This window comes from Archocentrus centrarchus, unplaced genomic scaffold (genome assembly GCF_007364275.1).
Source record: "Archocentrus centrarchus isolate MPI-CPG fArcCen1 unplaced genomic scaffold, fArcCen1 scaffold_24_ctg1, whole genome shotgun sequence".
NCBI lineage: Eukaryota > Metazoa > Chordata > Actinopteri > Cichliformes > Cichlidae > Archocentrus > Archocentrus centrarchus.
Window position 1 is genome coordinate 240,813 of NW_022060254.1, and position 17,653 is coordinate 258,465.

Below are 17,653 nucleotides of genomic sequence, written 5' to 3' on the forward strand. Positions count from 1 at the left end.
CGTCACAGCTTCGCCTCTTTGCGCTTGCGCAGTTAAAACCGCTGCCTGCTATGAGTGTTTTGAAAAACTAGTGGCTGCGGGAGCCATGGCGCATGTGTGAGTAATGGTGTAATGCTTTGTATTCACAAGCATTCTCGAAAAGACGTTTCTACTGCAGGTCTATATTTAGTCACTAATAAGGGATTAAAGTATAAAAATATTTTGAAGGAGCCCCTCGGTCCTGGGGGGCGGGCCTTCCGGTACCGAACCATCGCTAGTGCTAATGGCCCGCGCTCGCTAGCAAACCAGTTCTGGTAGCTACAGCTGAAGTAAAGACAAAAATAGCAGCTGAAATTCTCAGCGAGCACAACACACACAGAGAGCAGTGGAGGCGTGGAAATGCATGTCAGCGACAGTTGCCACCCGTCCCGTAAAGTACGGAACACGGCATGTTACCGAGCCGTATTCCACGGAGTCCCGTAACATACGGGGTTCTGTATTTTACGAGACAGGTGGCAACTCTAGTGATGATCCACTCTGTGTTAAATGAAATCCATCGCAGCGACGGAGAGCTTTTTAGAATGTGTGCTTGTGTATACGTGAGTGATTCACACTCCCGTCCAGTAGGTGGCGGTAATGCAGTTCTATGTTGGTTTGCCAGCCCCCAATAAACCCACAAAAAAACGTCAGCACTAATGCTGCTAATGCTAGTGAGGAGCGCCGCTTACACCGAGACAGCTGAGCGCTGCAGAGTTTAAACGAAGCATCGACACAGTAAATTTGTGTCGATAAATTTTTAGAATCGATTTAATCGAGTTAATCGATGAATCGTTGCAGCCCTACATTGAAGCTATGGACTGGCCCGCCTGTTTCCCAGACCTGAATCCGATTGAGCACATCTGGGACATCATGTCCCGCTCCATCCACCAACATCATGTTGCACCACAAACTATCCAGGAGTTGGCGGATGCTTTGGTTCAGGTCTGGGAGGAGATCCCTCAGGAGACCACCCGCACCTCATCAAGAGCATACCCAGGCATTGTAGGGAGGTCATACAGGCACGTGGAGGCCACACACAATACTGAGCCTCATTTTGACTTGTTTTAAGGACATTACATCAAAGTTGGATCAGCCTGTAGTGTGCTTTTCCACTTTAATTTTGTGTGTGACTCCAAATCCAGGCCTCCATTGGTTAATAAATTTGATTTCCATTGATGATTTTTGTGTGATTTTGTTGTCAGCACATTCAACTTTGTACAGAACAAAGTATTCAATGAGAATATTTCATTCATTCAGATCTAGGATGTGTTATTTGACTGTTCCCTTTATTTTTTTGAGCAGTGTGTGTGTGTGTATGTATATACATACACATACACACACACACACACACACATACATACAGAAAACTCTTCCACCAAGTCCACCCTGGTGGTATACAGATGCAGCAGGTAGCAAATTAAGATTATGAACGATTTCCACCTTTTCTAGGACTGAATTCATTATTAAAACTCATTTTTGGGAGTTTGCCGTTTGTGGTACATTCAATGAGGAGGCTGCCTTGCATGACTAAGACTATAGATGTAGCATTATTGTATTTTCCTTCTGTTGTATCAGATTTGGTAGAGAATCTGCTGAATTGTTAAATTTTTCCTGCAGTTTCTCCAAATCTCAAGCCTGATTATGGAAAGTCTCCCAGGTGTTTCTTATCCCTATAGCCCAGGTTGGTCGTACTGGCCTTAGAATTGTTCACTCAGTACTGGCTGAATTTGGTAGAGATTAATATAGCAAACAGAGATACTGTATACTCTATCAGCGACTGTAAGAATCATCTGTGTCACAAGTAAAATACCTGGACCGTGCGTCCCTTGCCAAGGATTACAGTGACACCATTCACAATGATCACCACAGCCCTCACATAGGAAACCTTCTTATTACTTCCTCTGTGCTCATTCTGGGTGTTCACAGTGAAATACGGCAAGCCAGAAGAGACATTGCAGGGTTTGGTCAGGGTGTAGGAGCAAGCACCCATATAATGGTGGGTCTGTTTATCAAAGGTTGTGTAGTGGGGATCACCAGATACTGAGCAGATACCATTTCCTGAAAAAGAAATGTAGGGAGTTAATTTAACAGACAGAAATCTGTAGGCAGTAAAACAAAGTCAAGTTGCAGATGTACTGTGTCCATCGTTCTGTACTATTCTGCTGACAAGTCTGTGAACAGCGAGGCACAGAGACAGGACATGATGACTGAGAAGTTAGAAGTGTGTAGCTTGTCTCCTGAAGTTGTTAGTCTAACAGCTAACTGTGAATTATCCATCTTGTTCCATTAGTACCTGCAAAATATCTTCTTTAGTTTGTGCATAAATGTACATCTGCACTTAAACGTGCTGCCATATTAGATATTTGGCAGTACTTTTGTCTTACTTTTGTGCTGTACAGTAATGTTCCCAAACTCAGTTAAAACTAATCACATAAATAGAAATGCCAGAAATTTGGAATACTGGTTCCTAAAGATAAATTGACTACATTTATTTAGTGCATTTAAGGTATCAGTCACATTAAACACTTCACACTGCAACCTGACATTGACCCATTTATGAAGTTTTTTCTCTATCACACTCACATAAGGAAGTTTTCAGGGCCTTTATATAAGATGGATATTTCACTCAGAATTGTTTAACATAATTGATAACCTTCAGGTGTGTGTGAGGTTGTGTGATTTACATACCCAGAGGGCGGCATTCATATTCTCCATCATGCATTTGGCAGCTCTCAGTGGTTGGTTTACAGCTGGTGTTATGACACTGTATCAGACCTCCACTGTGACACATACACTTTTGTTCACAACCCTCCAAGTACCAGTCATCACCCACCTAACAAACATACACACAATGCAAAAAATATCAGAAATACTGTCATGTAATGCTCTCATGTACAGTCAATTATGAATATATTTTTTTAAGAATTGCCTTTGTCTAAAGTTCCACAGGCACAAAGAAAATCAGGTGTTTTCTTGACACAGTTTCCAGTTTCCAGAAGATCTACTCCCTTTTAAGTTTTTGTTTTAATGGAACTCTATAAATAATCTCAAAGCATTTATTCTCCATAGGTCTAATCAGCACCAACGGTAACGCTTTCTTTTACGGTCCACCCTTAGGCCGTAACTACGTGTAATTTACAGGGCTTTATCCTTTAAGTAAATTTAAGTTATGTGTAATTAGGCTGTACCATTTATAATAAGCCTGAATTATTTTTGATATGGCTGAATTTTTTTATGGCTGAATTATTTTGACTAAGGCTGAATTATATTGAATAAGGCTGAATTATTTTGAATAAGGCTGAATTATTTTTAATAAGGCTGAATTATTTTTAATAAGGCTGAATTATTTTGAATAAGGCTGAATTATTTTTAATAAGGCTGAATTATTTTGACTAAGGCTGAATTATTTTGAATAAGGCTGAATTATTTTGACTAAGGCTGTATTATTAAGACAAAGGCCGTAATTAAAAGACGATAAACTGATTGCTATGATTCCAGCAAATTGTCAGAAACTCTATTTGGATTCTATTATAGCATCATTGTGTTCCTGGACGATCAATCTTTGACAATCTCTCTCTTACAAAAGTTTTGAAATTGAGCAAGCTGGGAGTACTCTGATTTGGAGTAGTATCCATGGAGCAGGAAAAAGCTTTTGAAAGCGTGGCTCATGAATATTTGTATAAAATGTTATCTGGTTTTTGGTTTTAGAAAGTTTGGCATTGAACTTGTTAAAATGTTGTACAATAGTGCCACATGTCTGTTAAAGGTGAGTGGAGGTCTGAGTCGGTTGGTCAAGGTTGAACAGGGCATTCAGCAAGGCTGCCCCTTGTCAGCCAGCTGTGAAGTAAAGCCTTGTACATGGCTAGGTATTATACATGAAGGAGAGGAATTTTAAGACTTTAATGGACATTGTAGTGGATCAGTGGTGGAAAGTTATATTTGAATGGACATCACCAGCTTTCATTAAGATGGTATTTTAAAAACAGCTACTTCGAAAGAGACCAAAGAGGTTTGCACTGGAGGATAGCTGATGCTCCCCTATCAGGTATGCTAGGACCAAGGGGAGTGCAATTTCTTTCTTTCTTTCTTTAAGTCAGTATGAGATTAGCACATTTAAAGGATAGACAGAATTTGGTTTTGGAAAAATAACATTTCTTGGAAGCTGGTTGCACTTACAGGATGATAGGTTTCACTAGTGTCCACACAGCCACAGTCTCTCAATGCCACACATTTGGCGTCGCTGAGAATGAAGCCAGGGTTACACTCGCAACCCTCCACACAGACGTCCTCACAGCCATGTGGTCCGACCACACCAAGACATGTCTCAGGACATGAACTCACGCACAGGGAGTAGGAGCTGTTGGGAGGACAGGCCAGGGCTGTTTGGACAAACGGGGATATAAAATAGTGAGAGGGAACAACAGTAGACAAAGGGCAAAGTAGAAGAGGAGCGATTCATTGATTATGGAGGGGCACTAGGATGAATCAAACAAAGGGCAGGATAGAGAGGAACAGATACTAGAATTAAGACATAAATGAAAGGATAAACATTAGGATGTAGGTAGGATGACATGAATGTTGGGCTTTCTTCTGTTCCAGTAATACCAGTTTAAGGTGAAGTCACCCATTTCTAATTTAGCCATTGTCTATTCCATCTTATTCTCTAAAAGCACTTTAGATTTTCAAATTCTAATTTATCATCTGTCATCATCCCACAGAACCAAAACATTTCATTTACCAATTGTTTTTAAAACTATAAATATCTAGTCTTAAAGATGCCACAGACATCTGAGAATTAGAATTAGCCAAAAACATACACATTTGTTGTCAAAGGAAGTGCAAGGAAACTTATTTTATACATCATGATACAGCCCACCACATATGGTGCAAGTTCCCAAACTTTACATGTCACTTTTGGGGTGGAATTTTCTCTGCCTAAAAATGTATGGTTGTATATACTTTAAGAAAAGGGGGGAAGCTTTCGGCAGTTTTAGAGGGAAAAAAAAATATTTTACCATAAAAGCACTCAATGGAAAAGGACAGACAATATTTCCTGCGTTGTTCACACATTAACGCAGCAGGATCAGGAGTGTGCACTGCATTATTGGGTATTCTAACTTCTCCTCCTTGAAAGGTACTTACTTAGGATTATAAATGTAAATTACAATTTTGTGGAGCAGGGTGTAAAATGTTTTAGTTACATGAAGACAATTTCCAAAGAATGAAGCTTTGGCAAGCCTAGGTGAGGTCACAGTGACTATGTCTATCTTTTAGATACAGTTTATGGTGTTCACAAAGCATACCTGATGCCGAAACAAAGACAACAAATAATCCTCTTCCAAAAAAGAAGGTTCATCTTATTAAACTAGTGAGAACTTACGGCAGAAGTCAGGAGTCCTCCAATGGTAGACGTTGGCTCCAGCACTCTGGCATGCGTCAGTGTAGGCCTGGAGCTGGTCACACAGCACGTGCTGCTGGCCATTGAACTGACACATGTCATACACACAGCTTTGGAAGAATGGCGTGGGATTAACTACATTGATACACTCCCTGAAACAGAGAAAAACCCTCAGTCAGTTTAGGGAGGATAAGGCCCCTATGCACAGTCCATGAATTTATCCATCAAGCATATATATATATATATATATATATATATATATATATATATATATATATATATATATATATATATATATATATATATATATATATTAGGGGTGGGACTCGATTAAAAAAATTAATCGAATTAATTACAAGCTTTGTAATTAATTAATCGAAATTAATCGCATTTTAATCGCATTTCAATATTTGACATGAGAAATATTAATTTAAGTTTAGTTGATGAATGAATCAATATACATAAGCTTAAACTTCAAAATTTTGTTTATTTTCCCACCAGTCTACTACACAGACCAACGAAGGGTGGAAGTGCTCCTGTGATAAGCAAACAACTGAAATTAAAGTTAAGCATCATAACTGAATAGTTTTATTCAACATTAATGTCTCACTTGTTATAGTTGGAAATTAATCATTCTCTCAGCTGTATTCCTTGATGTTGAAATATGTTATGCTTGTTTTAACAGCTTATTTTGAATTACAGACTTAAAATTAAACCACAAAAAGGAGAAAAAGTTCGTTCTCCGTTTAACAGCTGCTTTTACACAGCTGTGCTTCGCACTCACGGTTGCTAGGCGACATGAGCTACGCAGAGGTGACGGCAGCTGATATGAAGGCTAGCTGCTCACTTCCGGCCTTTGTGGTGTTCGTGGGCTGCGAAAGACGTGGGCCGGGTCCTTGGCAGGATGCGGCCCCTAATTTGGACATTGTGCGTCGATATAATCTGTATGCCGGGAACTCGCGCACTGAGAAACGTTCCACGGTGCAAAGTGCGATTAAAATGCGTTAAAATTTTTAACGCGTTAATTTCCCCGTAATTAATTAATCGAAATTAACGCGTTAAAGTCCCACCCCTAATATATATATAGGTGCATACAGAAGTGTATATATATATATATATATATATATATATATATATATATATATATATATATATATATATACACTTCTGTATGCACCTTTAAGGAAAAACAAACCTTTTTAGACCCTATTTTGGAACAGTCATTTTCGATGACTTTCAACTGGTGATTTCAAAGATTTTATGTTCTTTTAATCACAGATGAATGCTGAGGCTCTCTTCCCAATTCATTAAAATGAGAACATTGGAATAATCGTCTAGAGGCAGAAGTTTGATCCAGATTGGATAATGCAGGTTTGAACGAGCAGCAATCAAATTTTCCTGGCGAATGATCAAACTTAACTGTGGTGTCACGGCCACGCCCTCTGGTGAAAACTCACCATTTTTGAAATTTAGATTCCCCCTGCTGTGTAGACAAGACAAAACAAATATGAAGTTGATAACATCCAAAACCTCTGAGTTATTAGAGAAAGTATAAGGGCAGAAAATGGCTAAAATCAACCATTTAATTCAAAATGGCGGACTTCCTGTTGGGTTTAGGCCATTGGACCGTGTGGTCTTTATTGTTCGTCTGGACATGTTACATATGTGTACCAAATTTCATACATGTACGTGAAACACAGCAGAGGGAATTGAACTAAAGGTGGCGCTGTAGAGCCATTTTGAAAGGGCCATGCCTGAAACCATTAAAATACTTAAATTTTCACCAGACCTGACGTGTGCAAAATTTCAAGAGTTTTTGAGCATGTTTAGGCCCTTAAAAAAAAAGCAATTCATTTGTTTGAATGTCCAAAGCAATTACAATAGGGCCTTCGCACAGGTTGCGCTCGGGCCCTAAAAAGTTGTAAAAACCCAGGAATCTCAACAGTTTAAGCAGATCAGTAACCCAAAGCACATGAGTTCTAGATTCTTACCGGAAGGGTCCAGCAGGGTCTGTAATTTTACCACATTTGTCTGGTTTTACTACTTCAGCCTCCAAGTCGGGGTCGCAGTCCGGGTCAGGCTTTGTTCCTGGGGTGCAGCTGATCAATACAAACACAAAACACAGTGGCATTCCCTTCAATACGTCAGAGAGACTCCGACAGTAGGTTAACAAAAGACGGAACCATAGGAAACGAGAGACACAAAGAGATACATGTGTTTGAGCTCACAAGTCATCTTCATCTTCTTCTGTCTGCCAGCTGTTCCCAAAATCATTGGCATTTCCTACCACGGTGCCATCGGGTTTAGTAAAGTCATTGTCTGGGTTCCCATCATAGTCACCGCAAAGGCCACACATCTGGTCAAAGTAGGAGCTGGAGGGACAAAGACAATATTTACAAGGTGTTGTTTAGCCCTTTAATGTCACTCTAGAAAAGACTGAAGAGAATGCAAGAATCTCTGATGCAGTAGGCCAGGGCATCATCACTGTTTGGTAAAAGTAGCATAACTCCACCATCTTTGAATTGCAACTTGCACAAATGGACAGTTGCTATTGTTTCAAGAACTTTTCACAACAGACATAAAATAGCTCGTGACATTCAGCAGTTCAGATCGAATTATCTGTCAGATTCTTTTCAGATCATTATGTCATAGTTGCGTTTGGAGTCAAAAAAAAAATGATGGAAACAGGGCTCAGCTGTATTTTATGCACATGTGATGCCACTTTTCAAATAAAAAGAGCATTGCCGATATATAAGTAAACAAGGAGCTTCCTAAAATGTCAATGCAGTTCAAACAAACCTCTATACCAACCTGGGAACTGAGATCTGGGCATAATGGTTTCCATCCCAACGCACCTTCACGCCAAAAGATGTTTGAAGGGTGATGAACTGACCAGCAAGACTAACAGACATGAGAGGAGAGGGGGAGTGGGGGAGAGCCACCCGTTGTCCATTCACCTGATTTAGTGATGAAGAAAAAGATGATAGAAAGACATTAAACAGATGGTGTAAACCTCTGATTTGTGGACAGCTTAGTGAGTAAAACTGGAGGAAGAGTGTGGATCTATTTCTGTCTGAGTCTGTCACTGAAAAAAGCAAAAGTCAAGACACAAGAGTGAGACAAAATAAAAAGATCAGGAGAACAAGCACAGACTTTGAGATGTACAGTACTGCGTCAAAGTCTTGAGCCACCCCTCTTTTTTTATATTTTGCCAGGAAAACAGGAAACAGGTGTAGCAATTAATTGAAATGTGCAAATGTACGTGGAAATACAGCGTATAAGGCACAAACATTGTTTATACAGTTTTAATAAGCTTGAAAGACCACCTTTATTCTTCAACACAGCACAAATATGTAGTTTTATTAACTGTGTTATCTTTGGCATTTTCATAAATTCAACTAATGAAATGGGAACAGATGTGTTTTGTGACAGGCTGTTAGTAACAAAGTGCCTAAAGATATTATTTCAGATTAGTTCTTTGTTAAGTTGTTCAATTCAATTCAAGGACTCGCCCGTTATACATAGACACAACACTAGTTCATCCCTTGAGTTAGGGCTTCTTATGTTTTTAACAAAGCTTCATAGATCAGTGTTAAGAAGCTTAACAAAGAAAGAGACAAAAACACTCCTCTGAAAATGGTGAGGCTCAATAACTGGACTGAAAATGAGTGAAAAAGCAGCTTGTGTCCTCAAAAACGTTGAAAGACCCTCAGGAAGCCTGCAGAACTATTGCTTAAGACCACTTTCAAAATTACAAGAAAGTCTGGGCTTGGAAGACATGAGGGACAGATCAAGACTTTTGCACAGCTCTGTCATTTCAGTAGGATTTCACACCGGATTAAGACATACATGGTGATGATACAGCTGGCGTGTGTGGCACGTGTATAGGCACACGTTTTGCCGAAACACAGAAACTATAACAGATAATGGAAGTAATTGATTTTATATACTGACCAGTGTTCTCCTGGCCTTCATCAGGATCACAGTGATTCCATTCACTGTCACATATAGTTTTCTCAGGTATGACACTCCTGCAACTCCTCTCTCCTCATTCTTTCCCTCCACAGAGAACCAAGGACCTGCATAGGGAACACCACAGCAATCAGAAATATTGTGTGTTTATATTAGAGGTGAGTATTGGCAGATATTAGCATATTCTGTTCTTTACATTAGCATACAAAGCACCATTGACATTCAGTGTTTTCTTCTTTCAGCAAATGTGTGAATGAAACAATATGTGTCATGCTTCCTGATGATTCAGTGTACAAATGTTGCCTGGAGCAGCCTAATGTTCTATGGTTGTTTGAACCTGTCCTGTAATTGTAGTGAACTGATCATGGTAATGAATGGATGATACTCATTTAACTCATTTAAATGTCAACTGATCTGTGGGTTTGGTGTGGCAAGTCTTTCAAAAATAGAAAAAATATAAAGAGAAACCAATGAAAAATGTGTGCATACCTGTACTATTCCTACAGGTTCTGGCCAGCGTGTAAGTACAAGTTCCCATGAAACTGTAGTACTTCTTGTCAAATGTGTTGTAGTGAGGATCCCCAGAGACTACACAGTCCTGGGAGCCTGAGAAAAAGGGAACAAAGAGCCTGGATTCATCAGGATCACAAGACTAAAGCACAGCTGAACTCACTGTAAAACAATTATTCAATAAGCGTAGACAGATTAGACAGAAAAGCAGATTCGTTGCTTTTCTTTCCTAAAGAAAAGCAACGAATCTATGATTCGATGATTCTATGATTTGTGTTACTAAGAAATGCATGTAACAATTAGAATGTAACAGGCAAAGCTTTACTCATTTTGGATCTAAAAATACAAACATACCAGTGGGATAGCAGCCCAGCTCTCCATCCTGGAGTTTACATTCGTGCATCGGGGGACATTCCGAGGGTTCACAGGTAATGCCGGCAGCATCACACCGACACTTTTGCTTGCAGTCTTCCTCAAAAAACTCCTCTCCAGGCTGAGAGATGCACAACAAAAGTGACAGTTCAGCATAGTGCACACACTTGATTGTTTGTAATTATTTTATGCATGAAAGTGTTGTTTTGGAGAGCTCATAAACACATGACAGTTTTCTTTTGGAATTTTGTGGCATTTGCCCACAAAAGTAAAAGTGACCTGACACACATAAATCATGCACTGCTGGTCTATCAGACTGTACCTCATAATATTGACCGTTCGAGTGCTTGCAGCCACACGAGTCCTCCTTGATGCACTTGCCAGCACTCAGGACGTAGCTGGGATCACACACACAGGCCTCAGAGCACGGACCAGCGCAGGAGGGGGGTCTTCCAAAACATGTCTCCTGACAAGGATCTGCACAGGGTTCGTAGTGGCTGTTGGGGGGGCAGCTTAGTGCTAAGGAGACCACAAAAGGCTGAAGTTAGTGACAGGGAATAAAAGTATGTGCTGGAAATATTAAGAGAGTCTAGTGATTCGGAATGACAGCTTTTCACAAGAATACTTAAAGATCATTTTTGAACTGACATAAAGCTTTTTGTGTGATTTTGTCCCAACTGCTCAGCCAAGATTGTTTTCAGCTAAATATGTTTTATGAATACAGGACTAAATTAGATCATTTGTCCTTCCAGCACTCACGGCAGAAAGTTTCATTCCTCCATTGTCCAATGCTGACCCCACGGTCTTGGCATTCATTGACATAGGCTTCAATGGCTTCACACAAAATGGGCTTGGCTCCATCCAGCTCACACAAGTCAAAGACACAGTCCTTGAAGTAATTCTGAGAACAAAACATTAGTTTGTTATGATGCTTAATATTACGATGCACCAACTAAAAGCAGAAATTCAAAAGATGTGCTTCACATTCATATCTGTTACCCATATTTCTACAATCAAGCTCAATACATACAATAACTTATGATGTGTCAACAGAAGCTAGTCTTTCATTTAATACACCTTTATCATTAAGTTGGTGCATTGTGTTCACACATTTACATACATAAATTCACTATACTGTACTATACTCTATGTACTAATCTACATGTACATACATTGGGGTTGACTTTTGGGTGGCACACAGAAAAAGGGCCATTTTTGTCCAGCAGAATGCCACAATAACCAGAGCTTTCATACAGTTCCCGGTCTTCTTCATCACACCCGGGGATGGTAGTGTTGGGTTTCTTATTACATCTGTCAAGACAAATGTTCAGCATAAAAAATGTTGTCTTTTTGTCAGTGGTGCATATAATGAGAACATTTCTAAAAGGAAAAAAAGGATTTGAAGTGTTGGTACACGCTTGTATCTTATGTAATTCTTACTCGGGATCCGTGTTCCAACTGTGTCCAAAGTCATTGGCATTGGCAGCCAAGCTTCCATCTGGTTTGCGGAAGTCATCTTTAGTATTTCCATCATAGTCGCCACACAGTCCACACAGCTTGTTCTGATAGCTGCAGATTACAGGAAAATGAGCACGTCACAGTTTTGTGGAAGCAAGAGTAACAATTCATTCAGCCTTGCAACTTGTTTTAATTCCAGCCAAATGCTGCTTCATTTTCAACATTAGGCTGAACCTCACACTAAAATGAGAATCTAATAACTTGTGCCGAGCATCTGCACAGTTCCAACATTATTGCACTTCTGAGACTGGAAATTCTGTTGACTCCGTTTTAGACTGAAAAGTCTTGGATTGGATTGAGTGTGGACAGGCAGGAATGGAGGCTTTTGAAAAGATCACACATCCACATCAGATGATAGATTGGTAAATTTGTCATTACTTATGTTTCCATGACTTGTCACATTCCCATGTGGATAAAAACAAAAACACTTTCAATATCTGCTGATATTCTCTATGCTAGCAGCTGCTGTGCCATTCAGTTCTGCCTTTTAGCACCTTATTACTGCCTACACACGAAAGAGTCATGTTCAGTTTACATCAAAAGTCCAAATATGTTTTTAGTCCCGTTAGTATGGATGTGGATTTCTGGACAAGTAGTTATTCAGAGAATTTTTCTTCATAATGAAAACATGACTTTGGTCTTCACTCACTCTTTGATCACTTTGATGTCCATGAAGTGGTTTCCATCATAGCGAACAGTCACACCGAAGTTCATGGAGACAGTGTAGTGTTTTCCTGACTTGAACACAGAAACACCAGGGGCCGGGGAGAGTGGCAGGTTGACATTGGTCCCATTAACCTGTATGTGAAAAGAAGGGATGATTAATAAATTTAGCACCAAAAAAGTAATGAAATTTGTCTTTCGTACTTTGTTCTAACAATGCAAAAACAGCAATAGACCTTATACCATTGGAAAGCCTGTTTATTTCTCCCATTTATCCATACACAATAAGAACTTTTTTTTATTTTTATCATTTTATATGTTATATTCATATAATTTTCGAATTAAATCAGTGCTGAAATGACCTGCTGTAACTGGTTGGGGAGAGAAATTTCTAAGAGTGTGACTGTTTTTGAACTGCAAAACAGGAATACATGCAGAATACGAGGGTTCCTCCTCCCATTTCTTACCTGCACAGTGCCACCTTTGAGAATGGAGATCTTCATCATGTGTGCATATACATGGACAGCCTTCACATATGAGACGGTTGGCGTGTTATACCGATTTTCATTGTCAGCATGGACCTCAAAGTATGGCACACTTGTGTCATTGCATGGACTAGACATCAGATAGCTGCAGTTGCCCATGAAGTTGTAATTGCGTTTGTCAAAAGTGGTGTAGTGTGGATCACCAGATGCTATGCAAGTGGATGTACCTGAGGGGAAACTGTAAGTGAGCAATTTTTTTTTCCAAATATTTCAGACATTCAATTAAGTAATTTACAGGGTGTATTAATCTCACCGCTGGAAACTATCAACTTACAACTTCATAACGTAATGTATTTAGATTTAATTTATTACACAGTATTTGTTGAATCATGTTTAAGCACAGCTCCAAAAACTGTTGTCTTCAGGTGTGGCTAGACCCTCCATTGCTCAAATTACACATATTAAAGGAACAAGTTCCAATACAAATTCTTTGATAAAATATCAGACATTATTATTACCTTTAGGATAACAGCCTGCAACACCATTAATCTCTCGACACTCTTCAGTGGGATCGCAGGAATTGTCAACACATTCCAAAGTGTAGTTCCCTGCACAGTGACACAGCTTTGTGCAGCCGTCTCCAAACACAACCTCACCAGGCTGGATAAAATGAACACAGTCAATACTGAGAATGTATACTATAAGTCAGAAAATGTACACAGTATACAGTACTAACTAGGATATCTGACCTCATAATAGTTATTTTGGTCATCTAAACAGCCACATTTTTCCAGTGGCACACAACGACTTCCTTTGAAGACAAAGCCTGGTTTGCAGAAACAGCCACTGATACAGGAGCCAGAACAGTTGGTGGAGGGTTCCATACAGGTGGGAATACAAGCTGGACCACACTCAATATACTCTGCGTTAGGAGGGCAGGGGTCTGTGGAGAAAGAATATGATGCAACATAAATATGAGCAGGAATGGAAAAGAAAAAGTTCACAAGTTCTTGAGTGAAATGTCACTGAAAAAACATCTGATAAAACATGTCTTACTTGGTGGCTTGGATGTACTTGGTTTAGGTGTAGTTGGTCCAGGGGTTGTTACTGGTGGCAGAGGAGTTGTTGGCTGAACTATAAATGAAACAGCACATAGTTTGTCATGTTGACACTTGTTGACACATGTTTCTGAACGTGCAGAAAGAATGAAGATTACCAGATCCTGAGCAGATACCATTTCCTGAACAAACAAGTGGTGCCGGGTACAACAAACTCTGCCCCAGGAAGACTTTTTTGCTGATCTGAGTGTTGTCCATCTTACAAACATGTCACTCTTCAAATATTGACTCACCCTTCCCTCCTTCAGAATTTTAGGCCAATTTCAAAACTGCCTTTCATCTCCAAAATTTTTAAAAAGTGGTGGCCAACCGGCTAATAGAAATTTTAACTGCTCATAATATTTTAGATCAATTTCAGTCTGGGTTTTGCCAGATGCACTCAACTGAAACTGCTCCTCTTAAAGCTTCAAATGATATTTTAACGCGTAGAGATGCAAGTGAATATTCACTTCTTGTACTTTTGGATCTCTCAGCTGCCTTTGATACTATTGATCATGGTATCCTGAATGAGAGACTTAGAACTTGTGTTGGTATCTCTGGGTCAGCTCTTGAATGGTTGTCTTCTTATCTGACTCAGAGGAGCTTCTTAGTTGCTTCCACTAATTTTATGTCCTCCACTGCTACCCTATCTTGTGGCGTGCCCCAAGGCTCAGCCCTGGGACCAATCCTGTTTGCTCTATACATGCTTCCACTTGGACACATCCTTAACAACTTTGAAGGCATCACATACCATTGCTACGCAGATGATATTCAGTTGTACATGTCTTTTAAACTGCAGAATGCAGCTAAATGATCTGTTCTTCAAGACTGCATTCATGTTATAAAGAAATAACTGCAGTTATTACTACATTTCTTGTGTACTCTAGTCATATAAAGCACTTCACACTATAACCCACATTCACCCATTCATGCAGACCTTTTTGTGTCACACTCACTCACTCGCTGATGGGCACATGGATGGACAGACTTTGGATTCACTGTATAAGATGGATAATTCACACAAACCTCATATGTCTTTAATAGAATATAACCTTCAGGTGTGTGTGAGGTTGTGTGATTAACATACCCAGAGGGCGGCATTCATATTCTCCATCGTGTAGTTGGCAGCTCTCAGTGGCTGGGTTACAGCTGGTGTTATGACACTGTATCAGACCTCCACTGTGACACATACACTTTTGCTCACAACCCTCCAAGTACCAGTCATCACCCAACTGACAAACATACAGACAATGCAAAAAATAATCAGAAATACTGTCATGTAATACTCAGACTAACCCACACTATAACTCCAAGGTCTTTTAAAGTCAGGTGCAATGCATTACAATATACATAATTTCTCTCAATGAATAAGTTGCCACTAAAAACCCTTGTTGTAACATTGACAGGTTTGTGCCAACTGCAGTGTGTCCACCTTTAATTTAGGTGAGTGTGGATCTCCTTTGTACTGGGGTGTGTGTGTGTGTGTGTGTGTGTGTGTGTGTGTGTGTGTGTGTGTGTGTGTGTGTGTGTGTGTGTGTGTGTGTGCGTGCGTGCGTGCGTGTGTGTGTGTGTGTGTGTGTGTGTGTGTGTGTGTGTGTGTCTCTATGCTCTTCAATGACTGTGCTTGTGAAGTGGCACTATATAAATGAAACTGAACAACTGTCCAGTTGACTCTGGCCATATTTTGTAATATCAACTAAACTTTCGATGAAATTCAGACCAACTTTATTTTATATCAGATGTAAACTTCATGATAAAGTGAGGTTAGCACATTTTAAGAATAAATGGAATGTGGTTTTAAATTGCTTGAAGGCTGTTTGCACTTACAGGATGATAGGTTCCACTAGTGTCCACACAGCCACAGTCTCTCAGTGCCACACATTTGGCGTCGCTGAGAATGAAGCCAGGGTTACACTCGCAACCCTCCACACAGACGTCCTCACAGCCATGTGGTCCGACCACACCAAGACATGTCTCAGGACATGAACTCACGCACAGGGAGTAGGAGCTGTTGGGAGGACAGGCCAGGGCTGTTTGGACAAACGGGGATATAAAATAGTGAGAGGGAACAACAGTAGACAAAGGGCAAAGTAGAAGAGGAGCGATTCATTGATTATGGAGGGGCACTAGGATGAATCAAACAAAGGGCAGGATAGAGAGGAACAGATACTAGAATTAAGACATAAATGAAAGGATAAACATTAGGATGTAGGTAGGATGACATGAATGTTGGGCTTTCTTCTGTTCCAGTAATACCGGTTTAAGGTGAAGTCACCCATTTCTAATTTAGCCATTGTCTATTCCATCTTATTCTCTAAAAGCACTTTAGATTTTCAAATTCTAATTTATCATCTGTCATCATCCCACAGAACCAAAACATTTCATTTACCAATTGTTTTTAAAACTATAAATATCTAGTCTTAAAGATGCCACAGACATCTGAGAATTAGAATTAGCCAAAAACATACACATTTGTTGTCAAAGGAAGTGCAAGGAAACTTATTTTATACATCATGATACAGCCCACCACATATGGTGCAAGTTCCCAAACTTTACATGTCACTTTTGGGGTGGAATTTTCTCTGCCTAAAAATGTATGGTTGTATATACTTTAAGAAAAGGGGGGAAGCTTTCGGCAGTTTTAGAGGGAAAAAAAATATTTTACCATAAAAGCACTCAATGGAAAAGGACAGACAATATTTCCTGCGTTGTTCACACATTAACGCAGCAGGATCAGGAGTGTGCACTGCATTATTGGGTATTCTAACTTCTCCTCCTACTTACTTAGGTACTTACTTAGGATTATAAATGTAAATTACAATTTTGTGGAGCAGGGTGTAAAATGTTTTAGTTACATGAAGACAATTTCCAAAGAATGAAGCTTTGGCAAGCCTAGGTGAGGTCACAGTGACTATGTCTATCTTTTAGATACAGTTTATGGTGTTCACAAAGCATACCTGATGCCGAAACAAAGACAACAAATAATCCTCTTCCAAAAAAGAAGGTTCATCTTATTAAACTAGTGAGAACTTACGGCAGAAGTCAGGAGTCCTCCAATGGTAGACTTTGGCTCCAGCACTCTGGCATGCGTCAGTGTAGGCCTGGAGCTGGTCACACAGCACGTGCTGCTGGCCATTGAACTGACACATGTCATACACACAGCTTTGGAAGAATGGCGTGGGATTAACTACATTGATACACTCCCTGAAACAGAGAAAAACCCTCAGTCAGTTTAGGGAGGATAAGGCCCCTATGCACAGTCCATGAATTTATCCATCAAGCATATATATATATATATATATATATATTTAGACCCTATTTTGGAACATAGTCATTTTCGATGACTTTCAACTGGTGATTTCAAAGATTTTATGTTCTTTTAACCACAGATGAATGCTGAGGCTCTCTTCCCAATTCATTAAAATGAGAACATTGGAATAAGTGTCTAGAGGCCAAGATAGCTGTCAAGTGGTAAGACTTGGTTTGCTTTGGATTCATCATTATGCTGCAGAATGAATTTGAAATTGACCCGACCTCTGACCTCTGGGTCTGTGTAATAAAAATCTACCTAGAAAATAACTTTTCTATCATCTATTTGTCATTTTTTTTGAAAAAAGCAT

At 39.6% G+C, this 17,653-nt stretch overlaps 1 protein-coding gene across 1 annotated transcript in view; it reads right to left on the reverse strand.

Moving 5' to 3' along the window:
* Positions 1-17,653, reverse strand: part of LOC115775611 (IgGFc-binding protein-like) — a 57,039-nt gene that overhangs the window by 18,600 nt on the left and 20,786 nt on the right. Inside the window, exons 34-54 of the mRNA XM_030723079.1 lie at positions 17,068-17,237; positions 15,861-16,063; positions 15,121-15,265; positions 13,686-13,879; positions 13,455-13,596; positions 12,919-13,163; positions 12,438-12,586; positions 11,711-11,839; positions 11,443-11,581; positions 11,030-11,171; positions 10,593-10,789; positions 10,253-10,391; positions 9,878-9,994; positions 9,371-9,495; positions 8,228-8,373; positions 7,645-7,788; positions 7,408-7,515; positions 5,399-5,568; positions 4,195-4,397; positions 2,707-2,851; positions 1,829-2,076 (exon numbers count right to left, since the gene is read on the reverse strand). Coding sequence (XP_030578939.1) covers positions 1,829-2,076; positions 2,707-2,851; positions 4,195-4,397; positions 5,399-5,568; positions 7,408-7,515; positions 7,645-7,788; positions 8,228-8,373; positions 9,371-9,495; positions 9,878-9,994; positions 10,253-10,391; positions 10,593-10,789; positions 11,030-11,171; positions 11,443-11,581; positions 11,711-11,839; positions 12,438-12,586; positions 12,919-13,163; positions 13,455-13,596; positions 13,686-13,879; positions 15,121-15,265; positions 15,861-16,063; positions 17,068-17,237 — 3,400 coding nt within the window. The remainder of the gene's footprint in view (positions 1-1,828; positions 2,077-2,706; positions 2,852-4,194; positions 4,398-5,398; positions 5,569-7,407; positions 7,516-7,644; positions 7,789-8,227; positions 8,374-9,370; positions 9,496-9,877; positions 9,995-10,252; positions 10,392-10,592; positions 10,790-11,029; positions 11,172-11,442; positions 11,582-11,710; positions 11,840-12,437; positions 12,587-12,918; positions 13,164-13,454; positions 13,597-13,685; positions 13,880-15,120; positions 15,266-15,860; positions 16,064-17,067; positions 17,238-17,653) is intronic.